The sequence below is a fragment of the Ursus arctos genome, unplaced genomic scaffold (genome assembly GCF_023065955.2).
Source record: "Ursus arctos isolate Adak ecotype North America unplaced genomic scaffold, UrsArc2.0 scaffold_22, whole genome shotgun sequence".
Taxonomy (NCBI): domain Eukaryota; kingdom Metazoa; phylum Chordata; class Mammalia; order Carnivora; family Ursidae; genus Ursus; species Ursus arctos.
This window is the reverse complement of record NW_026622897.1, coordinates 2,678,660-2,699,299: the sequence shown is the minus strand read 5'-3', so window position 1 is coordinate 2,699,299 and position 20,640 is coordinate 2,678,660. Positions and strand designations below refer to the sequence as shown.

At 42.6% G+C, this 20,640-nt stretch overlaps 1 protein-coding gene and 1 long non-coding RNA gene across 3 annotated transcripts in view; one reads left to right on the top strand and one right to left on the bottom strand.

Moving 5' to 3' along the window:
* The window catches only part of LOC125282525 (uncharacterized), a 169,727-nt gene extending 167,115 nt beyond the window's left edge, over positions 1–2,612 (bottom strand). Inside the window, exon 1 of the long non-coding RNA XR_007189636.2 lies at positions 2,305–2,612. This is a non-coding gene — a long non-coding RNA (uncharacterized LOC125282525). The remainder of the gene's footprint in view (positions 1–2,304) is intronic.
* On the top strand, positions 2,575–19,293 carry LOC113259719 (caspase-12-like). 2 transcript variants are annotated; one of them, XM_057316958.1, is made up of 12 exons: positions 2,575–2,734; positions 3,682–3,930; positions 5,010–5,069; positions 6,929–7,177; positions 8,498–8,557; positions 12,088–12,179; positions 12,599–12,772; positions 13,837–14,071; positions 14,674–14,820; positions 17,964–18,073; positions 18,453–18,572; positions 19,128–19,293. In XM_057316958.1, exons 1-11 carry the CDS (start codon positions 2,728–2,730, stop codon positions 18,549–18,551), a joined length of 1,482 nt encoding a protein of 493 aa, XP_057172941.1. In that variant the 5' UTR covers positions 2,575–2,727; the 3' UTR covers positions 18,552–18,572; positions 19,128–19,293. The 2 variants fall into 2 exon arrangements, with proteins under 2 accessions (XP_057172941.1, XP_057172942.1); XM_057316959.1 differs by lacking the exon at positions 3,682–3,930.
* The last annotated feature ends 1,347 nt before the right edge of the window (positions 19,294–20,640 follow it).

Below are 20,640 nucleotides of genomic sequence, written 5' to 3'. Positions count from 1 at the left end.
ATCTTTTAGGAATAAGGTATTTGGGACTTTTCTTGTTTCTTGAAGAAGGCCTGTATTGCTATACCCTTCCCTTTCCTGCATCCCAAAGGTTTTGGACTCTTATGTTTTCATTTTCATTTGCTTCCATGTGTTTTTAAAATTTCTTCTTTAATTTACTGGTTAACCCATTCATTCTTTAGTAATATGTTCTTTAACGTCCATGCATTTGAGATCTTTCCAAATTTTTTCTTGTGGTTGACTTCAAGTTTCTTAGCATTTTGTTCTGTAAGTATGCATGGTATGATCTCAATCTTTTTGTACTTGTTGAGGCCTAATCTGTGATATGGTATGTAATCTATTCTGGAGAATGTTCCATGTGCACTTGAAAAGAATGGTTATTCTGCTGCTTTAGGAAGAATGTTCTGTATATATCGGTTAAGTCCACATGGTCCAGTGTGTCATTCATTGTTGTGGTCATTTACAAGAAATACATGGTCCAGTGTGTCATTTCCTTGTTGATTTTCTGCTTAGATGATCTGTCTAATGCTGTAAGTGGGGGTGTTAGAGTCCCCTACTATTATTGTATTATTATCAGTGAGTTCCTTTATGTTTGCTATTATTGATTTATATATTTGGGTGCTCCCACATTTGGAGCATAAATATTTACAACTGTCAGATTTTCTTGTTGGATAGACCCCTTAATGATGATATAGTGCCTTTCTTCATCTTTTATTACAGTCTTTGGTTTAAAATCTAGTTTGTCTGTTATACATATGGCTACTTTAGCTTTCTTTTGACATCCATTACCCTGATAGATGGTTCTCCACCCCCCTCACTTTCAATCTTCAGGTGACTTTAGGTCTAAAATGAGTCTCTTACAGGCAGCATATAGATGGGTCTTGTTTTTTTTGTTTTTTTTTTTTAATCCATTGGGATACCCAGTGTCTTTTGATTAGAGCATTTAGTCCATTTACATTCGGAGTGATTATTTTTTTAAGATTTAATTATTTATTTGAGGGAGAGAGGGAGAGAGGAAGAATCTCAAGCAAAATCTGTGCTGAGCACATAGCCCAACAAAGGGCTTGATCCCATGACCCTGTGATCATGACCTGAGCCAAAACCAAGAGTCAGACACTTAGCCTACTTGAACCACCCAGGTATCCCCATTCAGAATGATTACTGATAGATATGAATTTAGTACCATTGTATTACTTATAAATTCTGTGTTTCTGGAGATTTTCTCTGATTCTTTCTAATCTTTGTTGCTTTCAGTCTTTCTCACTCAATGAGTCCCTTTTAATATTTCTTGCAGGGCTGTGTAAGTGGTCTTGAACTCCTTTAGCTTTTGTTTGTCTGGGAAACTATTTGTCTCTCCTACTACTCTGAATGACAGCCTTGCTGGATAAAGTATTCTTGGCTGCATGTTTTCCCATTCAGCACATTGAATATATCATGCCACTTTCTTCTGGCCTGCCAAGTTTCCCTGGGAAGATCTGCTGTCAACCTTATTTGTCTTCTAAGGATTTTTTTTTTTTTTCCTTTGCTACTTTCAGGATTATTTCCTTATTTGTGTATTTCGGAAATTTTTCAAATATATTATTTAATATTTAAAAATTAATCAAGAAAAGAATTGAAAATCATTATATCGTCAAATATTAGGCAGCATGTGGAGTAGGGCAATGTTTCTCTATCAGTGAGAAACTGCCCCAAAACACAGTCACTTAAAACAATGAGCCATTACTACTGTTTACAAGGTGATCAGTCACCCCTGTGGTTCTTCTTGGTTCTGGGGTTACCCATGTCTCTAAGATCATCTGCACACAGGGTAGGCATCTCCATGTGATGTCTCTGATCCTCTAGCAATCTAGCCAGGCTTGTTCATGTGGACCTTCAGACGTCCAAGAGGGAGAAATGGACCACAGGTCTGCCGATCTGGCAAAGAGCTGCACAGGGTCCATTTACTGCATCACAGGCAAAACCAAGTCAGAGTTGAGTTTATACTCAGACAAAAGGATACAAAGAGACTCCTGATGGGGGTCATCAATTACATCAGCACTATACTGAGTGCTTTTTAAAACCACAGGACAAAAATTCTCACTGATGTAAGCTAAGCATATAATTGTGGTTATTTTGTGGTGTGAGATTAAAGAAGGCAGATGATCTTACTCCATTTCATAAAAATTTCACTATTTAATTTTGATAGCAAACATCTACTGTTTAAAAAACTAATCTCAAGTCAAAGAGTCAATAAACTGAAATATACACATTTTCCCAGGACTGGCAAGTACACAGATCAGGAAGGAAAGAAGAAAAGACATCACTTACCTGGGTTTTTAAAAACAGTGACAGGAACAGCACTGTTTGTCTGGCTCCAGTCAGTTTCCTGCTCCCCATAAGCCTTGAAAACTCACACCTCACTTCAGGGGCTGAGTGGGTGTCCATGGTGAGGCCTCTCTGCCATTCAGTGACTAAGGGGTGGCACAGAGACGATGAGGGTCAATTTGACTGCAAAACAGAACACAGCCTGTGTGTGAGACTAAAGAGGAAAGACAGGTTTGCTTCCTGTTTTCCAAAGGAAGTAAGATACATATCAGAAAAAGAGTCAAATTCTATCTCTGCACTGACAAGAGATTTAGAAAATCTGTAGTTTCCCATTTAGGCAACACCAGCACACCAGTCCACTGAGAGCAAAGGGAGAAGGCTGCTTTCATTTTCACTACCTTTCCTGCCCAGAGAGCCAGAGCAGCAATGGCTGGTGAGTGCCTCCGTTTTTCTGCCATTTATGTCTGTGTTTTGGGGGAGTTACAGCTCAGGAGGAGGAGTGTAGGACAGGAGACGGAGCCCGGAAGGGGGCTCTCAGGAGACAGGACTGTTTTACTCTGGGAATGTAGGGAATGGGAGCTTGGGGCACAGTAAGGAAGTGTGCTAGAAGACAAAGTATTTTAGCTGAGAAGTTACAGCTTTTTTGGGGGAAAAATGTGTAAAAATCTGAACCTACATTCTCAGAACTTTCCTGTGATTTTAGTCTTTTCTTTGAACTCATACTGACTTAGTGTTCTAACCACTTAAGTGTTCCCATCAGGGTAAGGGGCCATCCAGTTGAAGAGGGGGTATTTCATTTCCTCCCTATTTCTGCTCTCTGTATGACCTTTTGTTTCCAGCAGTGAGCAAGTCAGCCACAATGTGAGCTCTCAGTCTCAGAATACAGACCCGCCCTGCCAGGCCTGGCCAGGGAAACAAACGAGCCCTCTTCCATAGGTGGTAATACTTTTACGCTTTACTTCTACCCATATTAACTACAGTGTGTTTTTAAAAGAGGTATTGATAAAAGTGACAGGAAGCGAAGCGAGCACAGGTGATAGCAAGCTGAAATTCAGCAGCCATCACTAAGCTACTTAGTGAAGTTGTTTTCCTTCCCTGAGGCTCATTTTCTCCACCAGTAAAAAAGCATAGGATCCTGGAAGATTGGAGCTACTCTGTGTGTGGTCCTCAGAACAGTAGCTTTGATATCACCTGAGACGCTGGGAGAAGTAAAGATTCATGCACACGACTCTGACCTATCGAATAGGTTTCTGGGAATGGGGTGCAGGGAGCTCTGCTTCCCAAGCTCTCAGATACTCTCCCTGTTAAATTTGAGAACCATGGGCCTACAATCAGAGATCTAACATCCTGTCAATACCTAAAACCCTATTGTTCTCACAGAGAAGAGATCACCACAAGACCCAGTCAACGAGATAAAGGTGATTGCCAGCACCATGTTTGGTAGCTTCCTGGAGGACTTGAGGGAAAAGAAGGTGTTAGATAAGAAAGAGCTACAAACAATAGGGAAAAAAATGAATGTCATCGTGAATAAGACTGAAAACCTGGTTGGTGATTTCACTGAGAAAACTCAAGTAGTAGGCCAAGTATTTATGGACCATTTCGTCAATTCCAAGAGCCTCTTGAGTTTAAGTGAGTATCTTGGGCCAAAGGACTACTAACTTATGCTTTATCTGCTCTCTTATGCAATCTCTGTCTTATTTCTTTTTGCGAGTGGAGAACAAACTATCCACATCTCTAGTACTTTCTTTGCCTGATGAACTTACATAAGACAGCAAAAGCCCCCAGTCCATGTGCCAGCATCCAACATCACTTTACACTCCTACAAATCTTCTTCTTCCCTCAGCAACTGCCACCTTCAATGATCCCTTAACATTTCTTATTCACTGTATGACATCTCCCCCTGCTAAAACGTAAACTCCACGAAGCATGGAGCTTTGTCTGCTCTGTTCATGAAGAAAGCCCCAACTCAAGGAAATGGCACCGGACGCATAAAAGGTGCTCAGTAGACACTTGTGAAATGCATAAATGGTGCTGGAGCTCTAGTAAACTCAGGGACAGTCTTCAGCTAATCTGTGCTACTCTGGCCACACACTGAACTCCAGAGTTATTCCCACATGCAAAATGTTCAACAGAAAAAAAAACAAAAAAACAAAAAAACAATCTACTGTCTTCTGCTTAGTTGTGGCTTGGCCCAAGAGATAAATCTCTGAGAACCTAGACTGTCTTTGTTAAAGGACTACCTAGGGAATTTGGGAAACATAAGAGTATCTTTCATTCTGAAGCATGAGTTGGCACTCTCTTTCTCTGAAAGGTCAAGAGAGTTAATATTTTAAGTTTTTTGGACCAAACTTTCTCTGTCACAGTGACTCAAATCTGATGCTGTGGCATAAAATTAGCAGTAGTTAGTAAGTACAAAATGACTGTGGATGTGTTCCAATAAAGCTTTATTGACAAAAACTGGTGTTGAACTGACCTTGGCCTGTAGGCCAAAGTTTCCTGGAAACTCTGTCTCTTCCTTCACTTGGCACAAAGACACAGTCCCCTAAGACAAACCTGGAGCTTAGAAAATGAGCCAAATTTCCATGCCTCATCGGGTAACCCCACATGAAATATCGTCATTTTCTTCTGAGTACAAGGGCAAGAGTTTCAAGTGTGTAGGTTCTAGAAACCTACTTCTGCTAACAAGTCTTCTGTTTCTAATCTTTCAGAATCTCACGCTGAAAATGAGGATGATGAATCTGAGAGCAGCAAGTCTTCTTCTCTGACAGGTAAGCACCTTTAAATCTCACATCACAAATGAAAACTCTCAGACCACTAGGGCTGTCAGAAGGCACTGCAGTCAAGACCTAGGAAACTATGTTTTTAGTTAATTTCCATCTCTAGAAATAATGTTCAGCAGAGAGCATTGATCCTTAACTTTTTGTTCATTCCACTTCAGACTCTGAAATAATCAGAAGGAAGTGGAGAAGAAGAAAATGCGGAGTCATCCCAGGCACTGGCTCTCCCCCTAGCAGATGCCACGAAACCCAGTGGCTCATGCAAACCCTCATACCTCACTCAGGGTAAGGCCCTAAGTGACAGGGGCCCTAAGTTACAGTGGAGAGACCAGAGATGGGTTCAGAAATTCTGGGTTATTTCTTCCTTCTGCGTCTACCCGAGTCAAAGTAAGGTCAGCAATTATGTCCCTGCTCTTCCATCCTCTAAGAATCTGGAAGTGAAAGTGAAGATCATGAAATCAGGGAGAAGGCTGGAGGCCACACGCATGGCTTCTGCCTATGGCAGGCAGTGTCACGGACGCTTGGTGACATTCTGTGAGTGGAGGCAGATGGAGGGGCCGTGTGCTGTACTGGAAAGAGAACTGGAATAAAACCCAAGCAATCTCTACACCGAGCCCAACAGGCCACCGACTAACCACGTTCTCTGGTGCAAATAATCCAACCTTTCTGAGACTCATAGTTTTCAATGAGATTAATAAGATCTTTAAAAGTTTCATAAATCATCAAACAGATAAGCAAGTATCAACTGCATAAACAAGGATGTGATTAAGAAAAGCACGTTAGAAATTACACAACAGGACTAGTCGCATACACTGTGTGATCCCTAAAGAAACGGATCCATTATTGCACCACATTAAGGAATCACAGTGTCTAGAGAGGGGCTACAGGAGTGTTGTGCTTTAAGTACCATTTTTTCAGAAGTTCTGGACGAGCCTACAAAGGCATAAACACTTTGTAATCTTTAGTCGCCATTATACCCTTTCATACACACACACACACACACACACACACACACACACACACACACACACAAGAACTGAAAACCTACTGTCTACTCTTCTAATCACTGTTTGTAGCAGTAAACAAGATAAATGAAGAGCCTTCTTTCATGAAGTTGACAGGGTAGTGAAGGTACACAGATAGCAAACACGGAAAAACTATATAGTACAATTCCGGAAATGGACAAGAGAAAAGAGGCGAGGCACGTGGGCCAGGGTGAGCAATTATGAGAACTCACTTGAGGTGCTGTTTCAGTGCATACTTGAGTAGAGAGGGAGGGGGCTGTGCCACACTCTATAGCAAAAGGATGGAAGGGAAGGAAGCCCAAGGGCGCTGAGAAGAAATGGACTTGTCACATCACAAGGCCAATCTGATGGGAGAGCATGAAACTGGGGGGACACGGTAGGAGGAGCTGTTATGGACTCAGGCTGAAGCTACCATACTACTTTCGGCCTTTTTGAAAGTGAGAAAGAACTGGATTTTATTTGCAACAGAAAGCCTTTAGGAGTTTTTAAGTGGAGGAGTGATAAAGAGGCCCAGCATCAGAAAGGCTAAAGGTGTTCAAATATTTCAGTTCAGAGATAATAGTATCTAGGCTGCCTTGTACCAATGGTGAGGATGACAAGTGGTGATATCTGGACCTCTTTTGGAGGCAGAGTTGACAAAAGCATAATTAGAAATAAACATAATGCACTTTACTCTGACCCATCAAATTAGGTTTCTGGGAATGGGGTGCAGGGAGCTCTGCTTCCCAAGCTCTCAGATACTCTCCCTGTTAAATTTGAGAACCATGGGCCTACAATCAGAGATCTAACATCCTGTCAATACCTAAAACCCTATTGTTCTCACAGAGAAGAGATCACCACAAGACCCAGTCAACGAGATAAAGGTGATTGCCAGCACCATGTTTGGTAGCTTCCTGGAGGACTTGAGGGAAAAGAAGGTGTTAGATAAGAAAGAGCTACAAACAATAGGGAAAAAAGTGAATGTCATCGTGAATAAGACTGAAAACCTCGTTGATGATCTCACTGAGAAAACTCAAGTGGTAGGCCAAGTATTTATGGACCATTTCGTCAATTCCAAGAGCCTCTTGAGTTTAAGTGAGTATCTTGGGCCAAAGGACTACTAACTTATGCTTTATCTGCTCTCTTATGCAATCTCTGTCTTATTTCTTTTTGCGAGTGGAGAACAAACTATCCACATCTCTAGTACTTTCTTTGCCTGATGAACTTACATAAGACAGCAAAAGCCCCCAGTCCATGTGCCAGCATCCAACATCACTTTACACTCCTACAAATCTTCTTCTTCCCTCAGCAACTGCCACCTTCAGTGATCCCTTAACATTTCTTATTCACTGTATGACATCTCCCCCTGCTAAAACGTAAACTCCACGAAGCATGGAGCTTTGTCTGCTCTGTTCATGAAGAGAGCCCCAACTCAAGGAAATGGCACCGGACGCATAAAAGGTGCTCAGTAGACACTTGTGAAATGCATAAATGGTGCTGGAGCTCTAGTAAACTCAGGGACAGTCTTCAGCTAATCTGTGCTACTCTGGCCACACACTGTGAACTCCAGAGTTATTCCCACATGCAAAATGTTCAACAGAAAAAAAAAAAAAACAAAAACAAAAAACAAAAAACAAAAAACAATCCACTGTCTTCTGCTTAGTTGTGGCTTGGCCCAAGAGATAAATCTCTGAGAACCCAGACTGTCTTTGTTAAAGGACTACCTAGGGAATTTGGGAAACATAAGAGTATCTTTCATTCTGAAGCATGGGTTGGCACTCTCTTTCTCTGAAAGGTCAAGAGAGTTAATATTTTAAGTTTTTTGGACCAAACTTTCTCTGTCACAGTGACTCAAATCTGATGCTGTGGCATAAAATTAGCAGTAGTTAGTAAGTACAAAATGACTGTGGATGTGTTCCAATAAAGCTTTATTGACAAAAACTGGTGTTGAACTGACCTTGGCCTGTAGCCAAAGTTTCCTAACCCCTACTCTAGAGCACAATATATACATGAGTGTATTCCTAATACTCGGCACATCATTCTGGGATCATTTTATTGTTGCTGAACGACCATGGAACTTTTACAGAGGTGTGTAAATTATTTCCTCAGCATGAAAAATGCTATTGCAGAAAAACCTTGATTAAAGAATTTGATTATTCCTTGAATTATTTAAACAAGAAAATAATGAGCTCTTCATTGTTTCCTAGAAACTCTGTCTCCTCCTTCACATTGCAGAAAGACACAGTCCCTTAAGACAAACCTGGAGCTTAGAAAATGAGCCAAATTTCCATGCCTCATCGGGTAACCCCACATGAAATATCGTCATTTTCTTCTGAGTACAAGGGCAAGAGTTTCAAGTGTGTAGGTTCTAGAAACCTACTTCTGCTAACAAGTCTTCTGTTTCTAATCTTTCAGAATCTCACGCTGAAAATGAGGATGATGAATCTGAGAGCAGCAAGTCTTCTTCTCTGACAGGTAAGCACCTTTAAATCTCACATCACAAATGAAAACTCTCAGACCACTAGGGCTGTCAGAAGGCACTGCAGTCAAGACCTAGGAAACTATGTTTTTAGTTAATTTCCATCTCTAGAAATAATGTTCAGCAGAGAGCATTGATCCTTAACTTTTTGTTCATTCCACTTCAGACTCTGAAATAATCAGAAGGAAGTGGAGAAGAAGAAAATGCGGAGTCATCCCAGGCACTGGCTCTCCCCCTAGCAGATGCCACGAAACCCAGTGGCTCATGCAAACCCTCATACCTCACTCAGGGTAAGGCCCTAAGTGACAGGGGCCCTAAGTTACAGTGGAGAGACCAGAGATGGGTTCAGAAATTCTGGGTTATTTCTTCCTTCTGCGTCTACCCGAGTCAAAGTAAGGTCAGCAATTATGTCCCTGCTCTTCCATCCTCTAAGAATCTGGAAGTGAAAGTGAAGATCATGAAATCAGGGAGAAGGCTGGAGGCCACACGCATGGCTTCTGCCTATGGCAGGCAGTGTCACGGACGCTTGGTGACATTCTGTGAGTGAAGGCAGATGGAGGGGCCGTGTGCTGTACTGGAAAGAGAACTGGAATAAAACCCAAGCAATCTCTACACCGAGCCCAACAGGCCACCGACTAACCACGTTCTCTGGTGCAAATAATCCAACCTTTCTGAGACTCATAGTTTTCAATGAGATTAATAAGATCTTTAAAAGTTTCATAAATCATCAAACAGATAAGCAAGTATCAACTGCATAAACAAGGATGTGATTAAGAAAAGCACGTTAGAAATTACACAACAGGACTAGTCGCATACACTGTGTGATCCCTAAAGAAACGGATCCATTATTGCACCACATTAAGGAATCACAGTGTCTAGAGAGGGGCTACAGGAGTGTTGTGCTTTAAGTACCATTTTTTCAGAAGTTCTGGACGAGCCTACAAAGGCATAAACACTTTGTAATCTTTAGTCGCCATTATACCCTTTCATACACACACACACACACACACACACACACACACACACACACACACAAGAACTGAAAACCTACTGTCTACTCTTCTAATCACTGTTTGTAGCAGTAAACAAGATAAATGAAGAGCCTTCTTTCATGAAGTTGACAGGGTAGTGAAGGTACACAGATAGCAAACACAGAAAAACTATATAGTACAATTCCGGAAATGGACAAGAGAAAAGAGGCGAGGCACGTGGGCCAGGGTGAGCAATTATGAGAACTCACTTGAGGTGCTGTTTCAGTGCATACTTGAGTAGAGAGGGAGGGGGCTGTGCCACCCTCTATAGCAAAAGGATCCCATGGAAGGGAAGGAAGCCCAAGGGCGCTGAGAAGAAATGGACTTGTCACGTCACAAGGCCAATCTGATGGGAGAGCATGAAACTGGGGGGACACGGTAGGAGGAGCTGTTATGGACTCAGGCTGAAGCTACCATACTACTTTCGGCCTTTTTGAAAGTGAGAGAGAACTGGATTTTATTTGCAACAGAAAGCCTTTAGGAGTTTTTAAATGGAGGAGTGATAAAGAGGCCCAGCATCAGAAAGGCTAACGGTGTTCAAATATTTCAGTTCAGAGAGAAAAGCTTTTAGACTGTGGGGTTGTACTAACAGAGAGGATGAAAAGTGGTGACAACTCCACCTCTTCTGGAGGTAGAGTCAACAAAGACTACGGATGGACAGACGTGGGCTAATGTAGGAAGAAGAGAAATCAGGATGACAATTGGTTTTCTTTGGCAACTAAGTGAAGGTACAATTAACTGAGGTAGAAGAAAACTTGTAGTTGAAGGAAAACTCAAGAGAAACAGAGAGGCATGGACAAATATTAGGAGTCCTTCCCTGTACATGTCACATGATGTGTGTAGTACATCCCAGGGTAGACACTGAATCCACCAGTGGAGTAAACCAAGTTGTTCACAGAAGAACCAGGCCTGGGAATAGCTCTGAGGATTCTGGAGCATGTAGCCAGTAGGTAAGATGGCGTGCCTGCAGACACTGCCTGGGCAGAGTGCTCAGAGAGGATAACAGAGGGTGTAGCGTAGAACGACCCAACTTTTAGATGTGTGGCCGGAAAGCGAGTGCCAGCAGCTTGAGGAAGAATGGCCACAACACACAGCATCACAGAAGCCTGGAGAACACTCTTCACGGAAAAGATGTGTTCTGCCATGTTAAATGCTGAAAAGCAACAAATAGTCAGTGGGAACCTTGATCCCAAGGATTTGAGCGGGACAGTGACAGCCAGTGTCCATTGCATACAAGAACAAAATGAGAGTTGAAAAAATAGTAACAGTGCAAAGGGACACCATCTTTAAAGAATTGTGTTGAGACGTGGAGCCCAGGCACAGGACAACAGCTGGAGGAGAAGGGCGTGGAGGGGAGGTGTCTGTGAGAGAGAGGGGTGTGAAGGCATGTGATATGCCAGGGAGAGAACACAGGAGGGGGAAGAGGAGACACAGATGGGACAGGTCTGAATAACGTCTGAATAAAGTCAAGTTCTTGCGGGTGAGAGGAAGTGGAATTCAGGGCACAAGGAGAGTCACTTAGATAGGAGGAAGCATATTTCTTCCTTTTTTGGGAGGGGAAGGACAATAGATGGGGAAAGATGCAGGCAAATTAACAGACTGGTTGGTTCAAAAGATGAAATCATTCTCACACAAAAATACTGAAAGGAACAGAAGGCTTGTTTCCCTTTGGGAAACAAAAGGCAGGAGGCACAGGACAGGTACTTGGTGGCTCTTTTCAAGTATTTGAAGGTAACAATTCATTAACAAGCAGTTATAAACTTTTAATCTGCGCCACACAATCATTCTAGATGCTGGAAATACAAAAATTAAACACACCTTCCCTGAAACACAATTAATAAACACACATACAGTAAACACAATTAAGATAAAATATAATCATTGTTTTTCTGGGGAGATTTACATAAAATAATCGAAGCACAAGGTAAGATATATTGAAGCCACAAAAATATTCACGAGCTTTCAGCGGGAAAGGAAATAGACATTTTTCTAGATGGTCCCAATGCATGAAATACATACCGTTGCTTACAAGGTTCACCCTTTTTGATCCTCAGAACCGTTCAGAGTGCTTTAGAACACGCAAGTTCCCCGTTAGTGAAGACATTTCACTAGTGGTAATAACACAGTAGGGATATTGTGAGTAGAGTTCAGATATCTGAATAATGACTTGACTAGGCCAGATAAGCATGAGGCCTCCTTCCAAATCTTGGGTACTGTGCTCCTGTGAGTCTAATGTGCTGGGTATGAAACATTAGCCCATGGCATGGCCACTGACAAATGGAAACTGGTGGTGGGATCAGCAAGAAGCAAAAAGAAAGAGGGTACTCAAGGTTTTTGTTTTTGTCATTTTTTATACAAAATGGTTTTCTTGCTATATTAAGCTTTTTGAAGGGATGGCAGTAAGCGTTTCCAAAGAAGGAGAGCCCAGTGAAAAGAGCTTCGTGACTGCAAGTGGGGAGTGCTCCTCCCTAAAGAGTTATTTTTTTCACTCGTAGTTATTCAGGAACTCCAGGCTTCCCAAATGGACGTGCTGAAGCTTTGTCCCTGTAAGCATTCGCAGGAACCGAAGACTATAAGAGCACAGGAGGTAACACGCTCTGGAGGAACACGTATGACTGTCCACTCAAACCGCATCCTGGGAACTCACTGGGAATTTTAGTTCTTGATACAGATGCCTTTGGATCAGCCCAAAACGTGCAGGATATTATTAGTCATGTCATCTAATTAAGTGGTCCTTCCATCAGATTTCCCGCCCGTTTCAGCCGGTCCTCCAACATACTTGAAACTCTTCCCCACCATCGAACCAAAGCCAGGTCCCCAGAGCCCATGCTCAGCTACACTACGTGCTTTCAGTCTGGAGTCCTGTGTCTTTCGTCATGAGGACCAATTTCCATCCCCAAGTTCTCCAGCCACCCGTTCTGTAATCCTAAGGGCCTGTTTTGGGTGGACTTCGGAGGCAAAAGTGGGGAGGCCGCATGTAACTCACCCTGTGTCTGTTATTTGCAGATATATCCAGTGATGGAGAAGGAGGGCCGAACACGCCTGGCCCTCATCATTTGCAACAAAGAATTTGACTATCTTTCTGATCGAGAAGGCTGTGAAAATGACATTTTGGGGATGCAAGGCCTGCTTGAGAACCTTGGATATTCGGTGGTTATTAAGGAAAATCTCACAGCTCTGGTAATGGCCCAGGATAGTGGGATAAGCTTCCTTCCTTCCCTTTCTATCCTGGACTTCTTCCTTCACAGCTGGAAAAAACAGTGCATGTTACAGGAGTTCTCTTTCTCCAGAATAGGCATCCCTGGGTTTCGGCCTCTTCCAATGCACATTTTTAGAGCGAAGATTTATAGAGTAGTATTTCACTAAAAATGTTGGATCTTTCTAATATTCTCAGTTTGGGAGGCACCGATGACTTGATAGTCTGTGTGAGACACAACTCTGAGGCCTTTATATAATTTCTATATTATGTGTCTAAATGTAAAGCCAAGTACGCAGTCAAAAAAAAAAAAAAAAAGATTGTGAGCACACACACACACAAAGTTGTGATCCTGGCTCGACCAAAAAATATCGGGACAACCACCATGGTTTTGACAAACCATTTCAAACCTCAGAAGGAATTTGTTAAGTGTCTCTAATGTCAATAGGAAACAGTCCCTTAGTCTCTGTCTCACTCTTTTTTAATAAAAACTTAGGGGAACCCCAACATGGAATACAGATGAAAGCAAAGCCGTCTGGTGGGGGACCTGCCACACCTCCCATGCCTTATCCTCCACCTCCCAGCACCTCCACCAGCTTCAGGTTCTACTGAAAACCACTGGGCTACAGGCTGTATGAAAAACCTGCTCAGGGTGCCTGGGTGGCACCACGGTTTGAGCACCCCACTCTGGGTTTCGGCTCAGGTCATGATTTCAGCATCCTGAGACCCAACCCTGTGTTGGGCTCCATGCTCAGCATGGAGTGTGCTTGAGATTCTCTCTCCCTCTGCCCTGCCCCCAGCTCTCTCTCTCTCTCAAATAAATAAATAAATAAATAAATAAATAAAACCAAAAAAACAAAAACCAAAAAGCCCCTGCTAACCTTTACATTCTATATGTCTGATTTCCTGGTTTTACGTCAGAACGAAATTTCTCTTACAATTCCATTCTGTGTACACGGTCTGATTCCTTAATGCCTGCTCCGTCTACAGTTTGAGTGCAAACCGTATATGGAGAGCTGGTAGGTAGTAACTCCGGAGACTCTTTCAGGAAATGAAAGAGGAGCTGAAGAACTTCGCTGCCCGCCAAGAGCACCACTTCTCCGACAGCACGTTCCTGGTGTTCATGTCCCACGGCACCCTGGATGGAATCTGTGGCACAAAGCACAGAGATGAAGAGCCAGACATTCTCTCTGATGACACCATCTTCCAGATTTTCAACAACCGTAGCTGCTGGAGTCTCAAGGACAAGCCCAAGGTCATCATCACGCAGGCCTGCCGTGGCAGTGAGTTGGGCTCAGGGGAACAGGGAAGGGCCATGCACCTTTTTCAATTCGCCCAGCAGCTAGCTTTCGTGTTCCCAGGAAGGAGTGACAGAAACAACATTTTAGAACTGCACTCAGGTCTGGTCCAGACAAAATTAAGTCTGGGAGTGCCTGGGTGGCTCAGTCGCTGAAGCGTCTGCCTTCGGCTCAGGTCATGATCCCAGGGTCCTGGGATCGAGTCCCATGCTGGGCTCCCTGCTCAGTGGGAAGTCTGCTTCTCCCTCTCCGTCTGGTGTTCTTTCATGTGCTCACATACTCGGTTGCTCTCTCTCTCTCAAAAAAATTAATGAATAATCTTAAAAAAAAAAGAAATTAAGTCTGTATCATTTTTTAAGAAGTATGAAGCACACTAGAATAATGAATGTCCCGATCCTTTGGGACTAGGTCATTCTAAAATGTAAGTGGGCTCTGTAGAGTTCCCAGTCAGTGAGGTGGTTTTTCTAGTAGAAACAGACTTACATTTTTAATAAATCCCATATCGGAATGTACTGAAGTATGGGCATAGTGGTAGAAGAGATTGTGTGTGTGTAACTCCTTTCATAAGAAAAGGGTCTCTCTCCCAGGAGGTGACGGGGCCATCTGGGTGACCGATATGGGAGAAGCGTTAGCGTGGACGTATTACCAGCCCTTGCAGCGCTACGTCTCCAGTGATGCCATAGAAAAGACCCACGTGGAGAAGGACTTCATCGCTTTCAAATCTTCAACTCCACGTAAGTGACTTCAGAGAGCAGTCTCTCAATCTCCTGTCACAGGCTTGGCTATGATCCTACCTGACCACTAACAGATGGACATTTTCTCTCTAATGATAGGTTTTGTAGAGAAGAGGTTTAAAATATTGAGATCATTTTTATAACTAGAAAGCCGTAAGTCTTCATTTTGGAGGAAACTTTCAAAGTAAGCTGGACTTTTGTGAGGGTCCAAACTTAAAATAGTGTAACTGTAAATGAACGGAGTCGTTTCTGTCTGCTTGCTCACCATAGCAGTCACACGGACGTGCATCTTAGTCCCAAAGCTGGTCCACCCGATCACCTACCAGCAGTTACGCAAGGCAATCAGTAACCCTGTAATACTTGCTCCACACGTTCTAGAACCTCTTGGCTGGTTATTTGAATCTAGTCTTAAAAAATTAGTTAACATTCAAATACCTGACTTCGGTATAATATAGCCAACGACTGAAAATCCTTTGGCAGGAAAGACACAGTAGACAGAAACAGAAGATATGCCAAGTCGATCACAGTCAAACCTGCAGGAAATCTATTTAACAGTCATCTATGATATTGTTTTGTGAATGATGTATAGAACTGGGGCAATTTCCAGAATCTAGCTGATACAAGTCACAATTCTTTTTTTTTTAATTTATTTTTTTTTAAAGATTTTATTTATTTGTCAGAGAGAGAGAAAGAGCACAAGCAGGGGGAGTGGCAGGCAGAAACAGGCAGAAGGAGAAGCAGGCTCCCCACAGAGCAAGGAGCCTGACATGTGGCTCGATCCCAGGACCCTGGGATCCTGACCTAAGCCGAAGGCAGACGCTTCACGGACGGAGCCACCCAGGCGCCCCACACAAGTCACAGTTGTAAGTTGTAAGTGCTCTGCTGTAGTGATGACAAACTTCGATGTGCACAGAATGTCATTAGATGTAGAGTTCTGATTCGTAGGTCCAGAGGAGGGCCTGCGATTCTGATGGCCCATGAGGATGCTCTGAGTCTAGTCTGGGGAAACAGGAAACAGGCCGCGCAGGGAACACCCATCCCGTACCTGGAACAGCTCTACTTTGTCTCACATGATGGAGTTTGAATGGAGTTTTATTCAAAAGCAGAGCTCTCTACTTTTAGCTACTAACGGAAGTTAAAAAGGCACAAAGGGCCTGATGTACGCTCTAAGAGACTGTTTAAATAAGTGAAGGGCGTGGAGTCCAATATGTGTAATTCCGGCTTTCCTTTGTGTTCCCGTAACGATGAGCTGAGACGGAGCTGGTGCTGGGTGCAGGGTGCACAGCTGAAACAGACGCACGGGCTGAGCCTTTCGGGGTGTAGTCAGAGCAGAGGCACAGAGACGAGCTGAGCAGAAAATACATGCACGACCGCACACAAATAAATAATGATCATCAACTGTGCTAAGTGCTTTCAGGAAAAATGTGTTGAAAAGTGAAGGAGTTAACTGTGTCAGTGGTAAGAGAAGGACAGTGTACACAGAGGACTTAGGAAAGAGAGGAGTTGGAAAACAGGCCCAGTGTGTCTGCAGCACTGAGCCAGGGGCCAGGACCAAGAGGGAGGTCGGAGGGGAGGCAGGGGCCGTATAATTTGAAACCTCATACGTTAGGGAAGGATTTGATGTTTTATGTTGACATGCTTTATTACTAATAGCAATAGGAAATTTTGGTGAAACATATGCCAAAAAATGGTAAGACAGTTTTAGATGAACACTGCGGGGATTCTGGGGGGAATGGGTTATGGTATAGCAAGAGGCGATACAGGGAGGCGGGTTAAAATGTGACTGCAGTATCATGGGCCACAGGTGATAATGCCAGTCTTGGGAAGACATAGCTGTTGAATCCAGAAATAATTAGTATGTAAAATTTGTATAACCTGGTGTTTAGTGGATATGGCAGGTGAATAAAAAGGGGTGACACAGGTGACTCAAGGTCACCAGGGATGATTGTGGTGCCTTCATTAAAATGGTCATCCTGCAAGAAAGAGTGAGATGCCTTCAGCATACTTGAGGAGGAAAGGGAGAGAGTCACAAAGCCTTATGCTTCAGAAAAGAGATCGGCAGCAAGATTTGGGGAGATGCTTGCCTAAGAATGATTGTTAATGTTCTAACAGTGGACAAAGTGATCCAGGAACATTGAACACTGAGAAGACATCCCATAGCGGAGGCTTGAGGAACTGGACAGACGGAAGTCCCAGTTCGCAGAGTGCACTCAGAAAGTACGGCTGGAGGATAAGAAAGCAAAGTAGGGAGAGTATGTGCTGCCAGAGTTACCCAGAAAGAATCTGCGGGAGTTACGGCCAGTTTCTGATTTGAATGACGAATCAGGTAAAGGTGACCTGTGAGGTTTAATGCCTTGGAGGTCATGGCTGGCCATGGGAGAGCCCCGCGTGAACTGGCGTGGGAGGGAGACAACAGTCCGGAGTGAGCACACTAGGAGGTCATGAACATGGTGAGTAAGACAAACCTCAGAAACGTAACTATGAAAGGAAGAAGAAACAGAGAGGCAGCTGTAGGTAGAAGGACAAACGGGAGTCTACTGGCTTTTTGATAATGGGACAGATTGGATCATATTGCCACAGTAACAAGAAGCAGTCACTCGAACAATGTTCGAGATAAAAAAGTACAGGTAAAATATTAACAGTAGCAAACAGTGCAGATGAAAAGGAGGTCCAGACTCAAGGAATGGCAAGATCTAGATTCTTCTTCTTCTTCTTCTTCTCCTTCTTTCTTCTTCTTTCTTCTTCTTCTTCTTCTTCTCCTTTCTCTTTCCTCCTCCTCGTCCCCCTCCCCCTCCTCCTCCTTCTTCTTCCTCCTCCTTCTTCTTCTTCTTCTTTTTTTTTTTTTTTTTTTTTTTGATCATGTAGTAAGTGCTAAAGGGAATTCTGTTTTCTTCCACTACCGGCAGCGGTAGGGGGATAACTTTGGCTCTGCCGAGGAACATGCAGGGCGTTTATGACTGAGGGCCCGTGACGGTTTTCTCTGCACCTGCTGTGGAAACCTGACGTCCTAGCTTTATCCAGATTTGTCTGTCTCTCCTCCAAAGCACTGAAAGCAAACTGTGTCCAAACGCTATGGCTCTAACAGTCTTCCATACTTAAATGAAGGCCACATCTCCCAATATTTTAATGCCTTTTATTTGCAGATAATGTTTCTTGGAGATTGAACACAGAGGGCTCAGTCTTCATTTCCCACCTTATCCACTACTTAGGAGAGTATTCTTGTTGTCACCATTTGGAGGAGATTTTCCGAAAGGTAGGGGTCTTCTTGTCTTTTCACTGTTATATCCTGGAAAACTGTGCAACCATTTTCAAACATTTTTGAGGGGGAATCCTGGAAACTCTGAAGCCGTCATGACATGCCTTCCTGTACCGCAGGTTTGCTTAAAGAGGAGGTTTTTTTGCAGTACCGCTTGGAACCAGTGTGAGTTTCTCCGACTCTGATAGCCTTGCTTATTCAGAAAATGCTTTTGATGATTCTGTTTTGTTATGTATGCCAAGGAAAAGCTAAAAATTTCTTCTGTGTATACTACCTGGCCACAGCCTTCATCCACTCCATAAATTTTCCCACTCCTAAGCAGGAAGTCCAGATTTCCCTCATAGGAAATCTCTAAAGATTTTCTTCACCACCTTAGGTTCAAAATGCATTTGAGAAGCCGAATATAATGATCCAGATGCCCACGATCGAGAGATTATCCATGACACGGTATTTCTACCTCTTTCCTGGGAACTAAAATCCATATGAAGCATCTCAGGTAAGTGTCTCCAAGCAATGGACGTGGGTGCTCCCTGCTCAGAGTCTGTAATATAATCTAGATAGAGCAGAGAGCAAGGCCAGAGAGCAGCTGCCCACTAGTCAGGGTGTCCTCTGCATTTTCTTAATGGCCTTCGGTAACACTCTGCTTCCATTTGAAATTGTAAGAAACTGTACATTTGATGGTAGCCAGCTAGAAAATCCCTCGGTCTTCATGTTTCTCAAGGACCTACCTAGTGAGTGGAAAATATTCAAATCTGATGCATGCACAAAACTGGCTTTGCTTTTAGACAGTGGGCGTGTGGCTTCCTCCCCAAGAAGTTAGTTGGGCTGAGTCTCATTCCTTCTCTGTGATGAGGCGCACCTGGACCACAGGGCCAACTGATGGCTGCTGGGTCCGTGCTGAGACAGTGAGGCCTCCGTGCAGATCCTCCCCTTTGGGGATGCTGGGCCCATGGCCGTTCTGTGAAGGCACACCTCATAGTAGAGATTAGTTCTATTTATATCTTACCTCCAACAACACCCTGACTTATGTTTTCTTCTATTTTTTTTCCAGGAAAATCAAGCCATTACGTTCTCTGTGAATCTACTATTTTAAAAGGTTACTGTTTGATCGTGAATATTTTTATACCAAACTTCCCACCTGCCCACCCTCAACCAATGCCACGCTCAAACCATGGTCATAGTGTTGTTTAGTTAGTGCTTAATAAATTTTTTTAAAATAATGTTTGTTTTCTCATCTTATTGTAGAAGTTAATCATTTTCACTGCAAAACAAAGTTTAAGTACAGAAAAACATAAAATAATAGTTAATGCATAAATATTATGATTACATTAATAGGTGTCCTGATAGTAAGCAATGATTATATTCTTGGGATGAAATCTTTGTCATAGAGGGTCATTCATTTATTCTCCACTTGAGATAATGTTACTAATATTTGCCTGGGAACTCCCACATTTATATTTATACACTGGGTTCTCATTTATTTTGATTTATGTGTAACTTGGCCATAGGATATTTTTAATAATATTCTGTAATGAACTACAAGCCGTATTTTTTGTGAACCCTTAAAAATCTTTCACAGCCACTCTGGAAAACAGTGTGGAGGCCCCTTAAAAAGTTAAAAATTGAGCTACCCTATGACCCAACCATTGCACTACTGGGTATTTGCCCCAAAGATACAGACGTAGTGAAGAGAAGGGCCATATGCACCCCAATGTTCATAGCAGCATTGTCCACAATAGCTAAATCGTGGAAGGAACCAAGATGCCCTTCAACAGATGACTGGATTAAGAAGATGTGGTCCATATATACAATGGAATATTACTCAGCTATCAGAAAGAACGAGTTCTCAACATTTGCTGCAACATGGACGGCACTGGAGGAGATAATGCTAAGTGAAATAGGTCAAGCAGAGAAAGACAATTATCATATGATTTCTCTCATCTATGGAACATAAGAACTAGGAAGATCGGTAGGAGAAGAAAGGGATAAAGAAAGGGGGGGTAATCAGAAGGGGAAATGAAACATGAGAGACTATGGAGTCTGAGAAACAAACTGAGGGCCTCAGAGGGGAGGGGGGTGGGGGAATGGGATAGACTGGTGATGGGTAGTAAGGAGGGCACATATTGCATGGTGCACTGGGTGTTATACGCAAGTAATGAATCATCGAACTTTACATCAAAAACCAGGGATGTACTGTATAGTGACTAACATAATATAATAAAAAAAAAAAAATCTTTCATCTCTGAGTTCACATACAAGTTCACCTAAAAACATATATAAAGGACACTATGAATTTATTCCTAAGTAGTAATTTTTTCAAATGATCTGAATGCTGATATTTAAAAAAAAAATTACCAATATACATCTGCATCTGTATATTCATTATTTTAACATTCAAACTGCAAATGAAGGCCAATTTATATAAGCACTAAAAAAAAAAAAAAAAAAAAAAAAAGCTTTGTCTTAATCTTGAGAACAATACGATTATGTAAAAACTTCCCTTTAGAATTGAAAGTTATAAAGAGGGAAGTGAAAAATCATGCATTCTGTGAAATGATTTAAGT